We start from the raw sequence: 24864 nt of genomic DNA on the forward strand, positions 1-24864 counted from the left end.
TGGAGAACAGGTCAGAGAACAGGTGCAGGGGCGGGATGTGCCAAGGCAAAGGCCTGACCCCCATCACCCTGCAGGCTGGAGGTCCAAGCCTGACCCAGCCCCGTCTCCTCCCAGGCTGGAGTTGAGTCCTGGAAAGACAGAGCCCCAGATCAGGGTAGGGGGTGGTCAGAGCTATCCCACCTTTGGGAGCCTGGGGTGGCCACTAGCCTGGCATGGGGCTGGGGGCAGGGCCAGCCTGGTGGCTGTGGGTGGAAGGAAAAAAGGAAAACCAGCTCAGTGGAAATTACCCTGTGGTTGGCTCAGGCGCCCACGACACACTGTATTTATAGAGAGCTCACTGCCGCTGTTAATGCCTCGCAGTAGAATTAACCCTTTCCAGCCCGCCGTACCAGCCTGGTGCCAGAGAAGAACACTGGACTGGGGAGTCAGACAGCCAGATCCGAGCTCTGGCTCTGCTGCCAGCGGCCTGGAGCAGGACCCCGGGTGGCCGATGACCATCCAGCTATCCCCCTAGCAGAAAATAAACTCCGGATCTTGGGAGGGTGGGTCATGGTGGGGGATGGGCGGGGATCAACTAGCACCCCTTTACCAGCGCGCCCGCGTGGGTCTGGACCCGGGGCAGGGGCGGGTCCCGGCCGGTGCCCTGCCCAGCGGGCGGGCTCCGGCCTCGGCCCTAAACCGCGGCCGCGGGGCCAATCCGGCCTCTGGGGCTCACCCGGGCCGCCTTTCCGGGCCCGCGGCTTCCTCCAGCCCGCCCCGCCCCTCGGACTCCCGAGGCCGCCCCCGGCCCCCATTCGGGCCCGGCCTCGCGGCGGCGGCGGCGGCAACTCGGCAGCGCTCCGCCGCGTCCCCGAGTCCCGGGAGTCGGCGCGGCGCGGTGAGTGCTTGCGTGGCGGGCCCGGCGCTGGTCGGGGCGGCCTTTGTCTGAGGCCGACCCCGGCCCCGGGCCGCCGGGCAGCGGGCCTGCTGCAGGACGGCTGGAGCGGGCGGTGAGCCTCCTCCCTCGCGCGGCGCCCCCGCCCCAACCCTCTCCCCCTGTCGGGGCTGGCCGCGGCGCCGGTAGCACGTTGGACCCCGGATCTGGGGCCTGGAGGCGGCTGAGGCTGCCAGAATCCAATCCCGCCCCCAGCCCTGCCTCCCCTTCCCCTGGCCGGCGGGGCCTGAGCACTGTGGGAGCTGCCCTCACCCGGGAATCCGCTCGAGGAGGAGGCTGGGCGGGTGATTGTGACCGCGGAGGCCCTGGGTGTGCAGGGGAACAGAGGCAGATCTGTCATTGTGTTGATGATTCTGGAAAGCTTCAATATCTGGAAAGCCGCTATCTGGAGCTAGGAGTGAAGCGGAGTCTCCCCGGGGCCCTGCAGAGGAAAACACCATGACTTGATCACCAGCTCTGAGGAGGGGGAGCTGCCAGGGAGAGGAGGGCCAAGGGTTGGATAGGGGAGGGGGGCCCCATTCTGCTTGGCCCAGAGAAATGGAGTGGGCGACTGGAGACTTCCATGGGTAGCAGTGGGCATGAGGGAGACAGATTCAGAGAAGGACAGACAGGGACCGCTGGCCTGGGTGAAGGAATGAATAGGTGTGTGGGTAGTGGGCAGAACATAGGGAGCAGGGATGGGACATCTGGGGGCTTGGGAAATCTCAGGGAGATGATGGGTGGGGTGAGATGGAGAGGAGGTGGAAGATGTGGTGGAGGGAAGGTGGGGACCCAGGGTGGAGGCCCAAGTCCTCTGTTGCTGCTTAGCTAGCGAATTGGCAGGTTCGGGGGCCTAAGGCAGTGAACTGCCAGAAAAGGAGATTTATTTCTAAGCCAAACCTAGCCTAATGAGAAATGCGTGATGGATGACTCAGATATGGGATCTATCATTGAGGAAAACATTAAGCAAATAGGAAAGCAAAACCCATTGGAGAGTTGAGAGGGTTTGTTTGACTTAATTGAGAAAAACTACTTAGGTTCAAATTGGATGTAGATAATTATAAATGAGTCTGATTTCATCATTAAATGAAGGCCCTAGGTCTTTTTCTTACATGCCTGTCTTTGGCAATTTGCTTCTATATTAGAAAGTAATGAAGCTGTTCTGTTTTTAAGAGAGTTCTTTATTTAGTTCAGCCTCTTCTGTGACTCCCTCTTGCCTCCCAGAAGTTCCTAGGAAATCTTGAGGCTGTGCAGCCTTCCTGGGGGTCTGCACACAGGTGGGTGCTTTTGGAGACTGAGGGAAACTGAAGTCTAAACTTGAAATTGAACTCTAAACATGTCCAGTTGGTTGGTCTGATCTGAGTGGCAGAGCTCTGAGGCTGTGGGTATGAGTGGTGGCTTATATTTCCAGCTCTTTTGGAAATGGGAATAATTTGGGTGAGTGTATTTTTCTAATATTTAGAGTTCCTGAGATCAAAAGTGAATACTTATGTTAATCATTGATCATGGAAATCTTTCTCCCCTGTATTATGCACATCAGAGTCTGACCTCCTGATGTCAGTGACATTTTCCTTCATGACTTCAGATCAGCGCTGTGAACATCCATTTCTGCACTAAGGGGACTCTCAGGGGAGTGAGATTTGCATTAAGTGGCTTCAGAGATGTTTGTATTGGTCCCATGACTGATCTTGGAGTTCTTTTCTCTCTTCAGTGACATCACTGGTGGTTTCTCCTGCTTGCTCTTAGTGAGCTTTCCAACGTATTCCAGACTCCTGTGTTGCAAGAAATTGGACCATCCAGCTTGTTAGAGATAGGAATGTTAGCAACTCTTTGCAACCCCATGGACCGCAGCCCGCCAGGCTCCTCTGTCCATGGGATTTTCCAGGCAAGCGTACTAGAATGGTTTGCCGTTTCCTTCTTCAGGGAATCTTCCTGACCCAGAGATCGAAACTGGGTCTCCTGCACTATAGGCAGATTCTTTACCAACTGAGCTACCAGGAAAGCCCGAGAGATGGGAAGCCTACATTAAAACAGGACTGAGGATGAGAAGGGGTTTTGGGAATTGAGGACCGTTTTTCCTCCCTATCCTTGGCCCTCTGCACCCAGGCACCTGATGGAAGCAGGTTGACTGGCTGACTGAGATACTCAGATACCTGATAGCTGGGTCATAAGCTGGAATGTGGAAAGGACAGTTATAGAAGTGTTGTCCCTTCTGTGGAGGCTGTGTCCTTACTCTGTTGAAGTTGATTTTTGAACTGTCCTGTGGGAATTCCTCTATCCTTAAACTTTAACCTGCTCTGGAGTCATCAGTCTTCATTCTTTGGTGTAGGATTTAGGCTTGATACTGAGATGAGCAATACTGTTCAGGATCAGAGACTGAGTATGATCATAGAGCCAGAAGTGAGATGCCACAGCACTCAGAAAGTATTGTAGAACAAGTGTCTGGCCTGTTGCTTGGCACTTCTTGGTTGGGTTTGTGCCATGTGAGGAAAAATGACCCAAGTCCAAGCGGCCCCTGAGATGAACACCACATAGGGCTTGAGCAGTGGCCCTGAGTCATGGGGTCAGGGGAGGAGGAGGAAGGGCAGGCAGGATGATGTCACTGCCCATGAGCTTATCCTCTGAGTGGGTGGCCACTTCCACTCCTGTCCGTTTCCCACAGCCCTAGGGCAGGAATGACAGGGAGGTCCAATGGCAAAAGAAGGAAGGCAAAGTCAGGGCCTAAAAGAGGACAAGAGCGTGGGAACTGGTGATCTGTGAGAAATTTCCTTTGGTCTCATTGGTCAGAATGGATCACACATCTGTACATATAGCCTGACAGAGGAGGCTCAGTGCAGAGGATCCAGGAGGCCTTCTCCCCATGCTCATGGCAATAATAACAAAAGTAGTCATGATCCTTACCTCTGTTGGTGTGCTTTAAATCCTTTCTGTATGTCCTCTTATTTTATCCTTACAGCAGCTCTGTGGGGTAGGCATTGCTCCCCCCTTTTTATGTAACCTTTGCCTGCCACCCCCAGTTCTGCCACCCCTGCAGGATAAGGTTCCAGATAGGAGCAGTGGGTTTTCAGGTTTTGGCGGGTGGGGCTGTGCTGGATGCTTAATAGAAATAGTCTCGTTTCATCATCATAGCTGTCCTGTGAAGTAGGGAGTCGTTAGCTCCATTGTACACATGGGTAAACTGAGGCCCAGGAAAGGGAACTCACATGCCCCAAAACATGCAGCTGGCAAATGCTGAGGCTGGGTTGCTGTCTCCTCCAGGAGCTGGCTCTTTCTGCCACTCTGGAGGCAGACTCAGCTGGAACCTGGTAAGATGTGCTAAGGGTCCCTTAGTAAGATGTGCATGGCAGAGAGGATTCATCTGGGGAATTGGGGAGACGGCAGACCTGACCTGGATGTCCCAGACTAGTGTTCTTGCAGCCCAGTTGGAACCACTGTGACGAGTTCTTACTGTTCCAAAGGCCTGGTCCTCAGCACACTGGTGCCTTCCAGGAGCCCCTCTCAGTTCCGACCAGTGCTTCCGGCCAGCTGCCCCCATTCGCCCAAGAACGGATGCTTCCTCCACACCCCTAATGCCTTTGGGCCTTTGGTCTTCCCAAGGCTTAGGGAGGGCGTGTTGGAGGGAACTGCTGGGAGTGGGGATTGAGAAACATTTTTGGGGGGAGCCTTGGAGCAGGGAGAGATACTACCTCTGGGAGGCAGGACTTCCAGGTAACCTAAAGTCAATGTAGGCTCCCCAGAACTGGACCTCCCATGGGAGAGATACTGAAATGTGTGGAGGCCTTGTACAAAGGGGTATGTAGCAGCATGGGGGCTGTCCTGGAGGAGGAAGGGGGAGAGGACCAACAGGGATGAGCCAGACACAGAGATGGAGCTGAATTGTGATTTGCTGCTTTGGAGTTGGGGTGCTGGTGGAGTCCTAGGTGCAAAGGGGAGCCAGAGAAAGAATAACATTCCCAGGGATCTGTACATGTAGCCTGACAGAGGAGACTCAGTGCAGAGGATCCAGCAGGCCTTCTCCCCATGCCCATGGAAATAATAACAAAAGTAGTCATGATCCTTACCACTGTTTGTGTGCTTTAAATCCTTTCCGTGTGTCCTCTTATTTTATCCTTACAGCAGCTCTGTGGTGTAGGCATTGCTCCCCCTCTCTTTTAACGATATGGAATCAAATTTCAAAGAGGTTAAGTCATTTATACTTGATCATGTGTCTAGCCAGCCTTCGGAGTCAGAGTTTGAACCTAGGCTTGTCTGCTGTACCTGAGCCTAAGCTGTATGGTGAGGCAGGCAAGAGAGCCTGATGATGATGTTTAACAGGTGAGGAATTGAAGCCCAGGGGCACCTGTAAGCTGGCTTTTAGTCACCTCTGATGTGACTGATGATTGAGCATGGGCCCCTCGGCAGTCTGAACCCTGTTTCCTAGGCTCAGACTCCCCTCTGTATGGTGGGCATGGAAGTGGGCCCTGGACAGGTGAACTCCAAGAGGCCTTCCAGCGCTGAGGCTAGGTGGAGCCTGCTACACTCCTGAAGAGGAACCCCTGGAGATCCAGAGAGGTTGGTGCTTAGGTGGAGAGGGGTCTGCAGCATTTTTCTGCCAGGGCAAACCTCTTTCAGAGTAGAAACCTGAAGAATGTCAGGGCAGGGAGTGTTTAGGTAGAACATATCTGGAGTAAGTGGGCCCTTCCATGAGTGAAGTCTAGACAGGTTTCTGGGAGGGATGAAATTTCCAGACACATCTGGGTGGGCACTCAGCAGGACTCAGCAGAGGTTGACTGAATGCAGATGTGTGTGGCACAGGCCTGCCAGGACATGACCTGGGATCCGCCCTGCAACTTGGTCTTATGTTCTCTCATGCCTTCCCGTCCTCTCTCCACTCTCCTCCTTCAACTCCTTTCTTCCGGCCAGACCTCTTCTGAGCTAAGTACAGCCATCACTTTTTTTCAAGGTTCCGTGTTTCTGATGGTGTGTGTGTATGTGTGTGTCTGTGTGTGTGTGTGTCTGTAGCCTCTACACACTTCCAGTTCACGCTGCCTTGTCAAGTGGCTGTTGAACTCTGGAAGATGCAAACTCATTTTGTGGTGGCTCCTTAGCCAGAAGAGGGTGTGAGAAGCAGGCCAGCTGTTGTGGCAAAAGCCACCATATTCTTGAACCCACTGAGCCGTCTTCCTTCTCTCTGGTCTCGCCTCCTCCGGGTCTCAGGCCTTGACTTCAGTGTGGAGAGGGTGCCCCGATGGGGATGGTCTGGCTTGGGGAAGCTGGGGGCTCTGCTCCGTCCTGTTTTTCCTCTTCCTTGTTCTTCCTCAATCCATAAGGGAAGCAGATCGCCGATGCCAAGAAAACCTTGGCCCCACTCTGCTGGGCTGGCGCTGATGACACACTGCTGTTTTGACTCACACAGAAATCACTTTGAGAGGAAGAATTGATTTCTTCTCTTGGGCAGGATCACGGGGCTGGGGAGCAGTGCCCAGCGGATAGCCTTGAACACCAAAGGCCCAAACTAACTCATTATCAGGAAAAAGGAAGGGCATCAGGGCTCCTAGGCAACTCTGGAGATCCCCTAAACTCTTTGCGCAGGCTCCCACCCTGTTGTGGAACACCTATACTATTAATATTAGGTCAGGTTTTTTTAGCTAATTTTTCTCAGTGGAGTCCCATAATCATCTTATGAAGGCAGAGTTTAGATTCCTATTTCACACATGAGCCAGCTGAGGCTCAGAGAGGATGTTTTCCCGAAGTCACATGTCTAGGAAGTGGCAGAGTCTGGGTTTGAAGCTGTGTCTCCAACTCCAGAGACATCTTCTAAAACGCCAGGGCTCACTTTGTCCATGAGGCTTCTTGTGCTACACCAGCCCAGCAGGTGATGGTGGTCATAGCACAGGAAGGGGGCCAGGACCTTCCTTTGAGGGTTAGTGAGATGAAGAGCAAGTGAGTGATAGAGCCTGGTCTAAAGCCCAAGTAAACATAAATCTGCGATGTTGCTGTTTTTCTTTTTCATTTGTTAATGAACAAAAGAATTACATGCTTGTTGTCAAAGCAGCAGAAGTGTATCAAAGTAGCTAGAAGGTGGAAGTAGATGCTTACCTTCATTCCCATGCTCCAGGGTTGGGCTCACTATCACGTTTCCAGGCCCTTTTTCTATACAAACATCCATCCATCCATCTCTCTCTCTATTTATCTAAACACACAGGCATTCATTCATTCATTGAGCAGTGCTTTGAACACTCATTATGTGCCAAACCTTAGCTAAAATTAAGGATCCAATAGGATAAAGGATCTAATAAATAAAGCAGACATGGTTCCTGCTCAGGGAGCTCTCAGTGTGACACAAGGTAAACAGCAATGCATAACAGGGACATCCATAGAGTGGCAGACCCCCAGCCCAGCTTTCCTACCAAGGTGAACCTCAAGATGTCATCCAGGAAGAAGGAACTGTGCTTGCAGAGACCCTGTGAGGTAGGGAACAGGGTCTCGTCATAAGAGCTCTGATGAGGGGTGAACGGGAGGAGGTGAGGCTGGGGAGGTGGGCAGGGCTGAACTAGGCAAGACCTTGTGGGCTGATTAGATATTTAAAGTGATGATGTGATGCACTTTTGTTTTTATAGCTGTTTTTCTGGTTGCTGTGTAGAAGTCTAGATGGGAGTATAGAGCTGGGTGGGGGGACAAGAGAGAAAGTGGAAAGACTGGTGAGGAGCCTTTTGTAGTCATGCAGGCAAGAGATGGGAGAAGGCGATGGCACCCCACTCCAGTACTCTTGCCTGGAGAATCCCATGAACGGAGGAGCCTGGTGGGCTGCAGTCCATGGGGTCGCTAAGGGTTGGACACAACTGAGCGACTTCGCTTTCACTTTTCACTTTCACGTGTTGGAGACGGAAATGGCAACCCACTCCAGTGTTCTTGCCTGGAGAATCCCAGGGACGGGGAAGCCTGGTGGGCTGCCATCACTGGGGTCGCACAGAGTTGGACACGACTGAAGTGACTTAGCAGCAGCAGCAGCAGGCAAGAGATGATGGCAGTTTGGCAGACCAGAGAGAGAAGCCGAGGTAGAGGGCAATAGAGAGAGTAAAAATACATTGGGTTGACAAGCTTTTTCTCTAAAGGATCAGAAAGTAAATTGTTTAGGCTTTGTGATTATTACAACTACTCAGTTCTACTGCTGTGATGGAAAAGCAGTCACAGCTAATGTGTAAATGAATGGAGGGTGGCTGTGTGTCGATGAAACTTGATTTACAGACACTGAAATTTGAATTTCATATGATTTTTGCGTGTTATGAAGAATTCTTCTTTTAATTTTCTAACCATGTAAAAAGGTAAACCCTGTCTTAACTGGTGAACTGAACAAAAGCAGGTGGTGAGTGGAATTTGGGGCTGAGGCTGTAGTCTGTAGATCCCTGAGATACATTTGGGTGTTGGGGTTGGCTGTTCTTGGTGATGAACTATAAGGGTAAGAGAAATCAGGGTTCTGACTTGATCAGAGGCGGTGGAGGAGGATGCCTTTACGAAGTGGGAAGTGCTGGGGAGGAACGGGTTTAGGGGAGGAATCAAGAGATTGAAGAGGGACATGTTAAGAGAGAGGTGCCTGTGAGTCTTTGGAACAGAGGTGTTTCGGCTTAAGTTTGGAGCTCAGATGAGAGGTGTGGACTTGGAGAAGTAAATTTGGGAGTTATCAGCATATAAATGATATTTAAAGTCACAGGAGTGGATGAAATCATCTAGGAAAAAAAAAATAGTAGAGAGAATTTAGGGGAGGGTCTAGGAGCAAGCCCCCGGGGGTTCAGTGCCAGAGAAGGAAGGACCTGCCCTGAAATATAGGAGATGGAGAGAGAGAGGTAGGTGACTAGGTCTGGGACCATGGGACCATGCATTAATGCTGAAATTAGGTCACATAACTCCCAATATATAATATACTTTATTCAATGACCCGCATGGACTTATTTCCACGTTAGTACAGGTTCTTTTGAAAGGCTGTATGCTATTCCATTATACAGATGTGCCATAATTAATGTACCCATTCCCAGTTGTTTTCCATTTTTGCTGCTGATGTGTTTCAGAATGGAGCTAGTGTTTCTGTAAACCAGTCCATACTGACTAGCCCCTGGGGCAAATCTGCTGCTTTTTTTGGTATCGTCTAGAAACTAAGAAGAATAATTGGCCAAAAAAATCATGTGATTCCTGAAAATTGTATTCGATTCAATTCCGAGTGTCCATAAATACACTTCTATTGGAACACAGCTCTGCTCGTTCATTTATACACTGCCCCTGGCTGCTTTCCTGTGGTAAAGGCAGAGCTGAGCCATTGTGACAGATATGGGAAGACCTGCAAAGCCTAAAATGTTCACTGTCTGGACCATCACAGAAGAAATTTGCTGACCCCTGCCTGACTCGATTCTACATCCAGAACCAGCAGTAGGTCCACACACAGGCGGAGCAGGGTATTTTGAGCATCTCCAGGACACAATCTAGAAAATAAAAAACTCTCTGATGCCCGAAATTCTACCATTAGCTCTTATTTTGAGTAAACCATTGCCCTTTTAAAATGTCATCCTTTACAATTCAAACATCCTCAGCAAGGTTAACATTACATATGGATCAATTAATCAAAGGTTGGCCCACCTATGGCAACAATGTTACTTCTCTACTCAAAACCCTTTCTCATCATGTACAAAATCCAAACATGACCTCCTGTCCTGACCACCGGGGGAGCATCAGGTCAGTGTTCAGGGTTCACTTTAGTGGGTTATCGTGTCTCTAAGGTACCACCAGGTGGTCCTCACTGTATCTTAAAACAGTACTCTCTACTGAACTGCAGTGATTTCTATGTATTTCCCTATTGGAAGTCAGGCTCCTGGAGACAGACATAACTTAGTCCTCTCTCTGCCCCCAGTGCCTGCCTACCAGGCACTCCATGAATAGTTCGGTGAATAACTAAATACACAAACAAATGTATAGTCAAGGACTCTTTCAGTTATAGATAATAGAAACCTAGCTCAAACTGACTTAAGAGCAAAAAAAGATTACTCATGTATCTGGGCAGTGTAGGTGTGCAGCTTGCTTTAGGCATAGGGACTTAAATGTTGTGTTCAGGGCTCTGTATCCCTCCTGTGTTCACCTTTGCCTCTGTGTATTTGTTTAGATCAATTCTTTAGATTGTTGCTAGTTGACAGATTCATTGCCAACAGCCCCAGACCACATCCTCCTTAGCAACCTCAGCAAGAAAGAGTGCTTTCTGAAAGTGCCAGCAGCAAAGCCCTGGGAATTCTCTGATTGGGTATGGCTTGGCTCACAGGCTCATTTCCAAGCCTGTCACTGAGTGGGGGCAGGGCAGGGGTTCTCCAAGGAGCCAGATCTGGTCCTCAGCTGAGGCCTGAGGCTGGGAGTCAGCCCTACCAGTACCATATGGAGTGGGTTCCCTGCAGGAAATTGGAGCCCTGTTATCAGAATGATCCAGTCTAGAATGAAAGAGGGGCACTCTAGAATAAAGGATGTGGAGCAAAGTGTCTAGTGAAGGCAGAGAAGGTCTGCCCAGTATCTATTTTGCTTCTGTATCAAGGACAGGAAGAGAAGCTATTAGGAAGGAACCAGAGTTCAGGCCAGGAGGGGAGGTGATAATCTGCTTTAATGGGTTTGTCTTCTGGCTCCTGAGATTGCCTGTCCTGGTGCTGAGTGAACCTGGAGATGAGATCTCAGAGAAGCTATCAGGGATATTTCAGGACAACTGGGAAAGACAGCAGGGATTGGATGGGAGTGGGGAAGGTGTGGGTCGCAGCATTTCAGTTTCCCACTGTGTACAGAATCAATCCAGGACCCCTAACCCACCATAAAGAAGGCTGAGCGCCCAAGAATTGACGCTTTTGAACTGTGGTGTTGGAGAAGACTCTTGAGAGTCCCTTGGACTGCAAGGAGATCCAACTAGTCAATCCTAAAGAAAATCAACCCTGAATATTCATTGGAAGGAATGATGCTAAAGCTGAAGCTCCAATACTTTGGCCACCTGATGAGAAGAGCTGACTCATTAGAAAAGACCCTGATGCTGGGAAAGATTGAGGGCAGGAGGAGAAGGGGACGACAGAGGATGAGATAGTTGGATTTTGCAATAAATGGCAACCCACTCCATTGTTCTTGCCTGGAGAATCCCAGGGATGGCAGAGCCTGGTGGGCTGCTGTCTATGGGGTCTCACAGAGTTGGACATGACTGAAGTGACTTAGCAGCAGCAGCAAGCTTCCAAAATGGGTCCCCAGCCCACTCACTGGTCTTTTCACCCCTCTTCCTTCCTTCAGAGATTGAGGGCAGGAGAAGAAGAGGGTGACAGAGGATGAGATGGTTGGATGGCATTATCAATTCAACGGACATGAGTTTGAGCAAACTCTGGAAGATAGTGAAGGGCAGGGAAGCCTGGAGTGCTGCAGTCCATGACTGAACAACAACGGACCCCTAGCCACCTCCCTTGCATCATCTCCTGACAGCCTCTCCTCAGAGTCCCATCTTCCCAGAGTCTACGGGGGGTCCCTGCCCTTCCAAGACTTTGCTGGTGCTGCCCCCTCCCCCAGATAGCTGAAATGTTTCCTCCTTTATGAGGTCTCCACTAAGCCTCCCCATTCCTCCATGAACTGCTTGACCCTCCATTCCCGTAATACCTGCTATAAACCTGCATCTGTTTGTTGTATAAATGGATAAATGACCGCTCAAAGACCTGCTGCTGCTAAGTCACTTCAGTCGTGTCTGACTCTGTGCGACCCCATAGACGGCAGCCCACCAGGCTCCCCCTGTCCCTGGGACTCTCCAGGCAAGAACACTGGAGTGGGTTGCCATTTCCTTCTCCAATGCATGAAAGTGAAAAGTGAAAGTGAAGTCACTCAGTCGTGTCCTACTCTCAGCGACCCCATGGACTGCAGCCTAGCAGGCTCCTCCGTCCATGGGATTTTCCAGGCAAGAGTACTGGAGTGGGTCGCCAGTGCCTTCTCCGGCTCAAAGACCTAAGGTGGGCAAATAACCAGATTTATGGGGAATAAAGTAGATTACAGGAAGAATAGATTGGTGACTTAATCTTGACAAAACCCTGGAACTAATTATCAATTGAGCACTTGAGGAAGAGTCCACCTTCTTCAGTTGAGACTTTTTTTTTTTCTGGTTTTTCTCCATGTGATTGGTCCCCCACCAGAAGCAGTGGTACTTTGGGGGTGAGATAAATGGGAAGCTGGGTGAGCGGCAGCACAAATAGGAAGACTTGGGACCCCAAAACCTTGAATAGTGGACAGACATTCAGGGGCAGACCCTAGTGCTACAGGGCTCTCCTGATTCTGTCCTCTCCCAGAGGACCTTGATGACACAAGAAATAAAGTAAGGAGAAGAGGGTAACCTTTTTAGGTAACATCCATTTGTTCTTTTCTTCATCCACCAAAAAATTATTGAGCACCCCTGTACACCAGGTACTGTCAAAACAGTAATTCAAAAGATGATGGCACGATTACAAAACACTGTCTGCACTTAATGCCACCAAATTGTACACTTAAAAATTATTAAAATGGGAATTCTCTATAGGTCCAGTGGTTAGGACTATGCGCTTTCACTGCTAAGGTCCCAGGTTCAATCCCTGGTTGGGGAACTAATCCTATGAGTTGAGGGGTGTGGCCAAAAAAAAAAAAAAGCAAAATGGTAAACTTCATGTTATGTGTATTTTGTCATAATTTAAAAAAAAAGATCATGGCAGTTGGATACTTAGCTTATCTGGATGAAATGTAATAGTAACAAACGAAACATCCTATAAATCTCCACCCCTTCCCTAAATCTTTCAGAGGAGGATGGCAGAGACATGGACCCACAGCAATGTGCGCAAATGACTCTGGTCACTGGCCACAGATTTGACAGTCTATTATTTTGGGTTATTTTAGTGAAAAAAGTGGCTGGCTGCCCAATATGACCTCTACCAGGGAGAGGAAGACCCAAGACTTGCAGGGCTGTTATAAGGGAGGGGGCAGACATGTTCTCTGTGGTTCAAGGGGTCAAATGAGGAATTATATAGGCTGACAGATTTTATCTCAATAAAAGGCAGAGCTTTACATCAATGAGAGCTACTCAAAAAGTGGTGGACTTCTCTGGGAGGTAGGGGGTACCATCTCCAGGGGGAAGTTGTGGGAGTGGCCAGATAAAGCTTCCCTGTTCTGTTCTTAACTTCTGCAGCTTCTTCAGAATTTGTTCGGGGGGCCTCTTCTCATTCCATTATCTATTCAGTGATCCCAACTTTGGCTTCCAAGAGTAGCTCCCACATCCTGTTCTGAGCTCCAGCTCTGTGTGTCTAGAAATCCATCACACATTTTCTCATGGATGATCCATCCATGGCTCAGGCCCAGTTGGAATTCTTCTCCCCCATCATTTCCAGGTCTCTCCATCTTCTATGTGTGACACACACACTCATTGGTTGAAACCTTCAGTCCATCCTTGGCTCTTTCAACCCCTACCATACATACAATCACCAAGACAAGTCATGACTACCCTTGAAATATCTCCTAAGCTGGGTCCAGGAATCATTAAGTGACTCTAATGAGATAGTGTTCAGTTCACATTTTGAAACACCTCTTTTAGATGTGGTTTCCTTTTGCTGTTCTGAGCAGTAGCAATTTTCATAGGGTGGGAAGCGGGAGAAGAGAAGGCGGGAGAGGAAGGAAGGGATGGGTCCCTAAATTAGTCACTTTGGATGCTGTGAGAAAGACCCGAAATAACAGTGACGCTCAAAGAGATGCTTATTCTCACCCGGGGGACAATCCGGGTATGTCCAGGGCTGATGCTGCAGCCCCGCAGGGGCCTTCTGTCTTGCTGCTCTGCAGTCCCCAGGGTGTTGCCTTTGGCAGTGTGGTCCTCGATGGCTCACCACATCTGTGTTGTAGACAGTGGGAAGGGGGAGGAGAAGAGAGCGGGCATGCGCCTCTTTAAAGGCAGGACCCAGAAGTTATACATCAGTTCCTTCTACATCCTATTAGCCAGAAAATGGTCACATGGCCATTCCCTGCTGCAAGGCAGGCTGGTATCTGTAGTCTTTAGCTAAGTGGCCCTGTGCCTAACAAAATATAAATATTCTACAGAAGGGGAGGAAACTAGATGTAAAGGGAACGCTAGTGGTTTCTGCCACAGTCATTTTATACATTTCAGTGTGACCTACATGGCAGCTAACTGGCTAGACCTTAAGGATATAGTACATGAAGGCTTAACATACTAATGAAGTTCCATCAGCATCCAGTAAAGCTCTTCTTTCAGGCTTCCCTGGTGGCTCAGACTGTAAAGAAACTTCCTGCAATGCAGGATACCCAGGTTTGATCCCTGGGTCAGGAAGATCCCCTGGAGAAGGGAATGACAACCCATTCTACTATTCTTGCCTGGAGAATTCCATGGACAGTGGAACCTAGTGGGCTGCAGTCCATGGGGTCCCAAAGAGTTGGACATGACTGAGAGACTTTCACTTATTTTCAAAGCCCTTTTTTCATAGATGGCCACACTGATCTCAGAGAGGGGAAGTCACCTATAAAGATTGCCCAGCAAAGTGCCAGGACTGGAACTAGAACCAAACTTTGGGCTCACTATTTACTATTTCAAAGAGATCTGGCTGAGAGGCAGAAAAGCGGTACCAGGAAGCCAGGATTCTTGGGGCTAGGGAGAGACCACCTTTCCTAGCCTGTCTACCTGGGGACAGGCTAGGACAGGCCAAATTCAGACTTAAATTGAAGAAAGTAGGGAAAACCACTAGACCATTCAGGTATGACCTAAATCAAATCCCTAATGATTATGCAGTAAAAGTGAGAAATAGATTTAAGGGACTAGATCTGATAGACAGAGTGCCTGATGAACTATGGACAGAGGTTCATGACACTGTACAGGAGACAGGAAGCAAGACCATCCCCAAGAAAAACAAATGCAAAAAAGCAAAATGGCTGTCTGTGGAGGCCTTTTAAATAGCTATGAAAAGAAGAGAAGCAAAAAGCAAAGGAGAAAAGGAAAGTTATACCCATTTGAATGCAGGGTTCCAAAGGATAGCAAAGAAAGAAAAGAAAACCTTCCTCAGCGATCAGTGCAAAGGAATAGAGGAAAACAATAGAAGGAGAAAGACTAGCGATCTCTTCAAGAAAATTAGTGATACCAAGGGAACATTTCATGCAAAGATGGGCTCGATAAAGGACAGAAATGGTATGGACCTAATACAGAAGCAGAAGATATTAAGAAGACGTAGCAAGAATACACAGAAGAACTGTACAAAAAAGATCTTCACGACCCAGATAATCACGATGGTGTGATCACTGACCTAGAGCCAGACATCCTGGAATGTGAAGTCAAGTGGGCCTTCGAAAGCATCACTACAAACAAAGCTAGTGGAGGTGATGGAATTCCAGTTGAGCTATTTCAAATCCTAAAAGATGATGCTGTGAAAGTGCTGCACTCAATATGCCAGCAAATTTGGAAAACTCAGCAATGGCCACAGGACTGGAAAAGGTCAGTTTTCATTCCAATCCCAAAGAAAGGCAATGCCAAAGAATGTTAAAACTACTGCACAATTGCACTCATCTCACACGCTAGTAAAGTAATGCTCAAAATTCTCCAAGCCAGGCTTCAACAATACGTGAACTGTGAACTTACAGATGTTCAAGCTGGATTTAGAAAAGGCAGAGGAACCAGAGATCAAATTGCCAACATCCTCTGGATCATGGAAAAAGCAAGAGAGTTCCAGAAAAACATCTATTTCTGCTTTATTGACTATGCCAAAGCCTTTGATTGTGTAGATCACAATAAACTGTGGAAAATTCTGAAAGAGATGGGAATACCAGACCACCTGACCTGCCTCTTGAGAAATCTGTATGCAGGTCAGGAAGCAACAATTAGAACTGGACATGGAACAACAGACTGGTTCCAAATAGGAAAAGGAGTATGTCAAGGCTGTATATTGTCACCCTGCTTATTTACCTTATATGCAGAGTACATCATGAGAAACGCTGGGCTGGATGAAGCACAAGCTGGAATCAAGATTGCTGAGAGAAATATCAATAACCTCAGATATGCACATGATACCACCCTTATGGCAGAAAGTGAAGAAGAACTAAAGAGCCTCTTGATGAAGTGAAAGAGGAGAGTGAAAAAGTTGGCTTAAAGCTCAACATTCAGAAAACAAAGATCATGGCATCTGGTCCCATCACTTCATGGAAAATAGGTGAACAAACAGTGGAAACAGTGGCAGACTTTATTTTGGGGGGCTCTCAAATCACTGCAGATGGTGACTGCAGCCATGAAATTAAAAGACGCTTGCTGCTTGGAAGAAAAGTTTTGACCAACCTAGATAGCATATTCAGAGAAGGCGATGGCACCCCACTCCAATACTCTTGCCTGGAAAATCCCATGGATGGAGGAGCCTGGTGGGCTGCAGTCCATGGGGTCGCGAAGAGTTGGACATGACTGAGCGACTTCACTTCCACTTTTTACTTTAATGCATTGGAGAAGGAAATGGCAACCCACTCCAGTGTTCTTGCCTGGAGAATCCCAGGGACGGGGGAGCCTGGTGGGCTGCCGTCTGTGGGGTCACACAGAGTTGGACACGACTGAAGCGACTTAGCAGTAGTAACTAAACGATGACAAGAACAACCTTCAGTTGCAGGTAAGAGAAATTTAGCTCAAACTAGCTTGAGGGGGTAAAAAAAAAGATTGGCTCAAGTATCTGGGCAGTCTAGGTATGCAGCTTGCTTCAGGCAGAGCTGGATCCAGGGACTTAACCGCTGTTTTCAAAAGCTACGCTTCTATCCAGTGCTGGTTAGCAAAGATGGACACTAGTTCTGTGACTTGATCCTTCTTGCCTTCTGGGAGACGTGTTGTCCAAGCAGCCCCTGCAGGGATTGGGAAAAGGCAGGAGGGTTAAGAGAAAATGGGGTGCTGCTGGTGGTTATGGTAGGGGCGAGGAGTTCCCCTCAGACATCCCCAGATCCAGGGCATCGTAGTATAGAGCCCACCTCAGCCCTTGATTTTTGGTTTTGGCTTTATGGAGGTCATCTCTGGGGAGATTCCTTGTGGCTCCACCTCTTCTGGGGGTGGATGCACTTACTGAACCTCAGGCCTTGGGTGGCCCGGGCCCCTCCCTCCTTCTTCTCTGTGAAAGCCAAGGCACCCTGTGCTCTTTCCTGCCAGGGCTCCTTGGAATTCCCACATTTGGCTGGGACAGGGCTCGATGAGGATGGAGGAAGTGGAGGAGGGAAAACTGGCTGGTGATTCACTGGGAGGGGTGGCACATGCTGACTCCAGGGCCATCCTGCCTGGGGGTGAGAATTCCCCTTTGTAGAAAAGGTGGGCAGGGCGGTGTGAATGCAGCCTGAGGCCTGTGCGTCTCCAAGACGCTCTGTGTGCTGGGCAGCCTGTCTGTCCCAGTGGTCACAGGTCATGCTTCTGTTGCCTAGCAATACCCTCTCTGAGATGTGTTCCCCTCTCCTGTGCTCAGCTCTAGGAGCCCAGCTACTGGGGAGGGAGCCTCTCCCTGTCCTCGGTTCTGGGCTGTCAAGGCTTCTCCCCAGGGAACACATGAGACAGGAACTTCCCTGAGTCCAGAGTCTAGGAAAGGAGTTGAAGAGAGCAAATCCAACCCCTGGAAAGATTGAAGGCAGGAGGAGAAGGGGAGGACAGAGGATGAGATGGTTGGATGGCATCACTGACTCGAGACAGGGAAGCCTGGTGTGCTCTAGTCCATGGAGTCACAAAGAGTCGGACATGACTGAGAAACTGAACTGATTGACCACCCCCACTACCCCCAGGGAATCCTCACCTTCCCTCAGGAGGGAAGGACAGCTCGGCCCTTGGGGAACCTGATTAGATTGGGAGACCGCCCCATATTCATGGAGGTGGCAGCCAGACCAAGCAACCCTGGCAAGTAAACCCAGCAGCAGCAGCAGGAATTAGCTTGATGAATGGAGGAAATAGTCATCAGAAAAGGCTTAAGAGCCAGGCAGAGTGGTGTGCGTTTATTCCGGTGGTAAATGGGGAACCATGTGAGGGCCTTGTAGAGGAAAGATGTGAGCAGATTCCTGCATCAGGTCCTAAGAGGAGACACGCAGAGTGCGGGGTGGGCAGGGGCAGAGTGGAGAGTCACGGGAGGATCACAGGAGTGCTGGCCGCCAAGGTCAGGATGGGAGATGGTAGGCATGGGCAGCAGTGGGAAGAGTGAGGGAGACCCAGGAAGGACAGGCCTTGGTTCTGTCTTGGGGTAAATGAGAGCTCCTTAATCCTTAGTCTCTGTGATTCCTTCAGCAGACGGGCAGACATGGCCGGCCACTGCCTGCCAGCATTTCCCTTCAGTCTGTGGTGGCCCTTGTAGGCATGATGTGGTGCCTGCCAAGGGTGCCTTTATGAATGGACCTCGAAGGCTGCTGACTCAGCAGGCGGCAAGGCTTTGAGGCCGCCAGGTTTGGACCGGAACTGTCTGGGAAGGAAGTGGCTGCTCAGGGCTTCCCCACTGTGGACAGCTGGGAGGTGGGGCGGCGGCGCAGGATGCACCCGGCTTGGCTAAGGGACTCCCTCAGCTCAACTGCTGGGTGTGGGGGAAGGGGGAGAGGCGGGAGGTGCTTGGCTGGGATTGGGAGGGTTGCGACTGTGCAACTGAAACTGCTCAAAACTCGACTATTGATGCCATTCGCTCCCTGGAAGGGGAGAGAGGTGTGGCAGGAGGTGGAGAATGCAAACCCTTCTCAACTTTGTGCAAAACATGAAGTCCCCTCACTTATCTGGGCTTTAATTTTTTTTCCTCTTGCAAAATGGGACCAAGTCAGGCAGCCTGGCTCCCTGGGTGGTCTGAGCAATGTGAAACCTTTTCTATTTTTGTCAAATTGTATTGAATAGTATAAATCAACCCTGTTGACACATGGCTTAGTCAGGATGTGACCATCAGGCAGCAGCTGTGAGACCTGGGGAAAAGGCAGACAGCATTGGGGGTGGGGTGGGAGGAAGCCAGGGACTGGGAGCAGGGTCCTGGGAGGTTGCAGAAATACCCCACTCAATCCTGATTCCAGTATGGGGGCGGGGGTCAGTCTCAGAACAGGCCACTTCCGCTTCTCATTTGTCTTGGGCCCTCAGTATATGCATGTTAAACTAGCCCATGTCCTCTCCCTTGAGCCCCACACTCATTCACCGGGGGCCTTCAGAAGTCTCTCCAGGAAGTTCCTGCACAAACACCTTTCACTGCACACAGCCTACACTAAACCCTTCCCTGTTCTCTGCGTGAATGCTCCGCCTGCTCCCTAGGCTCAGACCACGGCCACCCCGACTGCTCCCCCTCTCGCTCCCCTGTCCTTCATGCTGCCGCTTTCCCCCAGACCTGCTTTGTCTCTTCTGTCCAACTCTTCTCATCTATCCTGCAGATGCTGTCAGTGTAATCTTTATGAAACACAGCTCTGACCATATCCTTTCTTTTATTCCAGAACCTTCTGTGGCTCCCAGCTGCCTTCAGGATAAGCTTCTGATCTCTTGTTATGTTGTTCAGTGGCTAAGTTGTGTCCAACTCTTTGCGACCCCATGGACTGCCGCACGCCAGGCTTTCTTGTCTTTCACTATCTTCTGGAGTTTGCTCAAACTCATGTCCACTGAGTCAGTGATGCCATCCAACTATCTCATCCTCTGTCATCCCCTTCTCCTCCTGCCCTCAATCTTTCCCAGTGTCAGGGTCTTTTCTAGTGAGTCAGCTCTTCACATCAGGTGGCCAAAGTATTGGAGCTTGAGCATCAGTCCTTCCAATGAATATTCAGGACTAATTTCCTTTAGGATTGACTGGTTTGATGTCCTTGCAGTCCACGGGACTCTCAAGAGTCTTCTCCAGCACCATAATTCAAAAGCATCAATTCTTCGGTGGTCCGCCTTCTTTATGGTCCAACTCTCACATCCATACATCACCACTGGAAAAACCATAGCTTTGACTATACGGACCTTTGTCAGCAAAATAATGTCTTAGCCGATCTCTAAGCCTTATTCTCCCCTACCAGCTGAGCCAAACTGATCTGTGTACATACTTGCGTTGCCCCGATCCGGCCAGGCTTGCCTATTCTTGGCCTTGCCTCTCCTATCTTTTGTTTGCATATCAGTATCTTAGAAGGGGTGGATCCTAACTGCCTGCTGCCCTGCCTCCCCTGATCCAGCCTCCCCAGTGACTCAATTCCCTCCTGCCAGCATCTCTCAAAATATCCCTCAGCTGGGAGCCCTGTAGGGTGTGGGAAGGAGGACCTCCCAGTGGGCTGTTGCAGCCTTCCACCAGGCTGGTCCAGGGGAGATGAGGTGAGAGAGAGGGCTTGGTAAGGACCTTTTGAGACAGAAGCTTCACTTCCTCTTCCTCACCGGCAGGGGCAGCCTTCCATCACGGAGAGTGCAGCTGTCAGCTGCCTCACGAGAAGATGCTGTGTGGACCGAGCAGCACGGGTGTGAGTGTGGCCCCCGCCCTGGGAGTGCTGTGGTTCTGCCTCACAGGTGAGGGGAGCAGTTTGGAGCCTTGAGGTGCCTTGAGGCCTCTCTGTCTGGCAGGGCTGGGAAGCTTTTGGCTAACTGCCTCCAAATCTCCTCTGTGCCCTGTCCACCTCATTCCTACCTTGGGATCCACCTTACTTGATATTTCTTAGCCTCTGTTTTCTCTTCTGTAAAATGGTAACGTGAGCATTAAATGTGATAAGGCTGTTTCTCAAACACACGTGTGCTCCCTCCTGAGGGCCTTTGCACATACTGTTGCATCTGCCTAAAACTTTCTCCCTCCACATGTCTGCATGACTCGATCCCATATTTCATTCAAGCCATTGCCCAAATGTCACCTTGCCCAGGCTACTGTGTATAGAATAACACCTCTTCCCTCCCTTTCGCTGGCCTTACTTTATGCTTCTTCCCAACACTAATCTCCACCTGACATATTATATGTTTACTTGCTTATTGCCTGCTTCGCTCAAAGAGTAGAATGTATCCCCAGGGCCAGGATTAATGCCAGCCACATAGCAGGTGCTCAATAACCATGTTGAATAAAGGATATAAGTCTTCCCCACAGTTCTTGGCACAGAGTTGGCTTTCAATAATGGCACCTACTTTAATGACAACACCATCATATTTCAAATCCTAATCTGCTCAGAGGGAGACGTCCTCCTTCAAGGGGGAAGACAAAGCTGAATGTCTGGTGCCATCTGGTGGTCAAAAGAAGGAAGCACCGCTTTACCCAGCGGTACGTTGATTTCTCTAGAGAAAGGGCTTTGGGTGACTCCTCAGGTTTCATCCCCCAAATGCCCCCATACAAGGGGCACCCTGTTGGTCTCCAACTGGAGATCTGGCCTGTGGTGCCTGGCAGCCTGGCAGGAGATCCAGTGAAAGCTTAAGGCCTTTAGAGATCATCACACACTGCAAAGATGTTGATGATGGGTGTGTGTGTGTTAATTGCTCAGCTGTGTCTGACTCTGCGACCCCATGGACTGTAGCCCGCCAGGCACCTCTGTCCATGGAATTCTCCAGGCAAGAAAACTGGAATAGGTTGCCATTTCCTCCTCCAGGGGATCTTTCTGACCCAGGGATCAAACCTGGGTCTGCTGCATTGCAGGCAGATTCTTTACTGTCTGAGCCACCAGGGAAGCCCAAAGACAATGATACCACCTCCCTATATGTAATTCACAATGAAAATACTAACTATAAAATGCTATTTTTCAAAATGTGAGAAAACTTTAATGAGTGCTATATTCAGCTAGCTTTGTTTCAAGACTGGTCTCCACACTTTCTGAGTGTGCCTGCTTTGCTGATGCCCAGAGCACACACTTATCATAACCATTGCCCAAGAATGGCAGTGCCAGGCTAGGAGGCACATATCACCAAAAGAAAAGCTGTCAGGAACCCCAACCTAACTTCCCAGGGCTCTAAAAGAAGAGCTGGACTGGAGGCAGAGGTGACTGGGTGGGAGGCTGCAGAGTAAACCCACAGGAAAGAGGGCAGGGGTGGGAACAGGGCAACCTGCCCTAGGGGGCTTTTCTCTGACTATATCAGACTCTTTTTTCATTCCCTTTCAATCTCAGCTTAGTATCTCTTTATGGAGAATGTGGTTCACCACCATATTTAAATGCACGGGTAATCTTTCTTTCTTGCATAAAAACTAATTATGTTTGTTGAGGAAAAGAAAAAGAACTTGTGATTCTCATCCAGAGAAAACCACTAATAGCATTTTGGTGCATATTATTGTTTAGATTTTCTTTTCATAATTTATAAAAATAGTGTATACTTGGGAAATGCAGCCAGCACAGACAGGTGATGCACCTGCCAGATTTTTTAAAAAACTACGTCTTTACTTTCTATCCATTGGCTTCTTTCTTCCTTCATACTCATGCTACCAAGATCACATGCTACCAAGAATTTGTGTGCTAGTTTGTCTCTATCTCCCACTAAAATTTAAGCTCTTCAGAGGTGTGACCTTGGTGGTGTTCTCTGTGGCATTCCTAACTCTTACCCTTGGCGTAGTATGTATTTACTATATTCATGTTGGCTGAACTAGAACCACAAGTAATAAACTCTCCTCAATTCAGTTCAGTTCAGTCGCTCAGTCGTGTCCGACTCTTTGCGACCCCATGAATCGCAGCACGCCAGGCCTCCCTGTCCATCACCAACTCCCAGAGTTCACTCAGACTCATGTCCATCGAGTCAGTGATGCCATCCAGCCATCTCATCCTCTGTCGTCCCCTTCTCCTCCTGCCCCCAATCCCTCCCAGCATCAGAGTCTTTTCCAATGAGTCAACTCTTTGCATGAGGTAGCCAAAAAACTGGAGTTTCAGCTTTAGCATCATTCCTTCCAAAGAACACCCAGGGCTGATCTCCTTTAGAATGAACTGGTTGGATCTCCTTGCAGTCCAAGGGACTCTCAAGAGTCTTCTCCAACACCACAGTTCAAAAGCATCTCTCCTCAGCCCTTAAAAAAGCAGTGGACAGGGCCTGAAGTTAACTTGGAAGGGGAGGGGAACTAGGGAGGTCACAAGTGTCTCACCCTCTTCTCACCGTCCCACCTCACCAACCCCACCCTCAGGGGCCGCGGTGGAAGTCCAGGTTCCGGAAGACCCCGTGGTGGCCCTCGTGGGCACCGACGCCACCCTACGCTGCTCCTTCTCGACCGAGCCCGGCTTCAGCCTGGCACAGCTCAACCTCATCTGGCAGCTGACAGACACCAAACAGCTGGTGCACAGCTTCGCCGAGGGCCGCGACCAGGGCAGCGCCTATGCCAACCGCACAGCGCTCTTCCCAGACCTGCTGGCTCAGGGCAACGCGTCCCTGAGGCTACAGCGCGTGCGCGTGGCTGATGAGGGCAGCTTCACCTGCTTCGTGAGAATCCAGGACTTCGGCAGCGCCGCGGTCAGCCTGCAGGTGGCAGGTGAGAGCCGCGGAAGGGGGCGCCCTCCCCTTGGCACGCCCCTCCTACTTCCTGCAGCCCTTTACCCACTGCCCCAGTGCTGACCCTTGTCTTCACAGCCCCGGGCGCTCTTTCCCTCCACTATATCCCACTGCCCTTGCCTTACCTGACCTCTGCCCTCTACCCTCTGCTCCCCTCCAGCCCCCTACTCAAAACCCAGCATGACCCTGGAGCCCAACAAGGACCTGAGGCCTGGGGACACGGTGACCATCACGTGCTCCAGCTACCAGGGCTACCCCAAGGCCGAAGTGTTGTGGCAGGATGGGCAGGGTGCGCCCTTGACCGGCAACGTGACCACGTCGCAGATGGCCAACGAACAGGGCTTGTTCGACGTGCACAGTGTGCTGAGGGTGGTGCTGGGCGCTAATGGTACCTACAGCTGCCTGGTGCGCAACCCCGTGCTGCAGCAGGACGCCCACGGCTCGGTCACCATCACGCCCCATAGAAGCCCCACAGGTTTTTCTTTTGTTTTCTTAAATGTCCCTTGGGGTGGGGGACAGGGGCGGGGAGTTGGTCCAATCTCCAGTGGTCATAGTATCTGAATCTAGCTCCTTACCTTCAGTCTCCCAGAACAGTGAGACGCCTAATAATAATAACAGAAACAGGTTGCATAGAGGGAAAGCTTACTGTGGCAGGAGTAGGTGAGGGTGATGATCACAGGTCCTCTCAGCTCTCTGGGTCTCCTGACTCCAGGGCTCTGGAAACCGGTGGAAAGAGTGGAGAAGCATTCAGATCTCAGAAGAGAGTCGGAAGATAGGAAAGGGAAATGGGTCCTGGCGGAGAGGAGAGTTTTGCTTGAGCTGCAGGCTGCCCCAGGCCAGGTCCCCCAGGGAGATGGACCTTGTCAGGCCAAGGCCAAGCTGTTGTGATTCTTGTCAGACGATTAGGGACACGTCTGGAAGTGCTGAGACTCAATCTGTTTTTAGGTCTGGGGAGAAAATGGGAAGATGGCATGGGACCTGGGGGTCGATGGAGGAGATATGGGAGGCAGTGTGGTGGTAGCCGAGTGTCCCCACCCCTCCTCACTGCCCTGCCGCTCCAACCTCGCCCTCAGGTGCAGTGGAAGTCCAGGTTCCGGAAGACCCCGTGGTGGCCCTCGTGGGCACCGACGCCACCCTGCGCTGCTCCTTCTCGACCGAGCCCGGCTTCAGCCTGGCACAGCTCAACCTCATCTGGCAGCTGACAGACACCAAACAGCTGGTGCACAGCTTCGCCGAGGGCCGCGACCAGGGCAGCGCCTATGCCAACCGCACAGCGCTCTTCCCAGACCTGCTGGCTCAGGGCAACGCGTCCCTGAGGCTACAGCGCGTGCGCGTGGCTGATGAGGGCAGCTTCACCTGCTTCGTGAGCATCCGGGACTTCGGCAGCGCCGCGGTCAGCCTGCAGGTGGCAGGTGAGAGCCGCGGAAGGGGGCGCCCTCCCCTTGGCACGCCCCTCCTACTTCCTGCAGCCCTTTACCCACTGCCCCAGTGCTGACCCTTGTCTTCACAGCCCCGGGCGCTCTTTCCCTCCACTGTGTCCCACTGCCCTTGCCTTACCTGACCT

General features: G+C 50.5%; 1 protein-coding gene across 3 annotated transcripts in view; it reads left to right on the forward strand.

The window, feature by feature from the left end:
• The first annotated feature begins 656 nt into the window (after positions 1 to 656).
• The window catches only part of CD276 (CD276 molecule), a 33458-nt gene continuing 9250 nt past the window's right edge, over positions 657 to 24864 (forward strand). The window contains exons 1-5 of one of the 3 annotated variants that reach the window (XM_070377406.1): positions 657 to 877; positions 20250 to 20372; positions 22939 to 23280; positions 23461 to 23775; positions 24374 to 24712. In XM_070377406.1, coding sequence (XP_070233507.1) covers positions 20300 to 20372; positions 22939 to 23280; positions 23461 to 23775; positions 24374 to 24712 — 1069 coding nt within the window. In that variant the 5' untranslated portion in view covers positions 657 to 877; positions 20250 to 20299. Of the gene's footprint in view, positions 990 to 5333; positions 5465 to 20249; positions 20373 to 22938; positions 23281 to 23460; positions 23776 to 24373; positions 24713 to 24864 lie in introns of those variants that run through there. The other 2 variants (XM_070377407.1, XM_070377408.1) reach the window with 2 other exon arrangements.

Source organism: Bos mutus, chromosome 10 (genome assembly GCF_027580195.1).
Source record: "Bos mutus isolate GX-2022 chromosome 10, NWIPB_WYAK_1.1, whole genome shotgun sequence".
NCBI classification, from domain to species: domain Eukaryota; kingdom Metazoa; phylum Chordata; class Mammalia; order Artiodactyla; family Bovidae; genus Bos; species Bos mutus.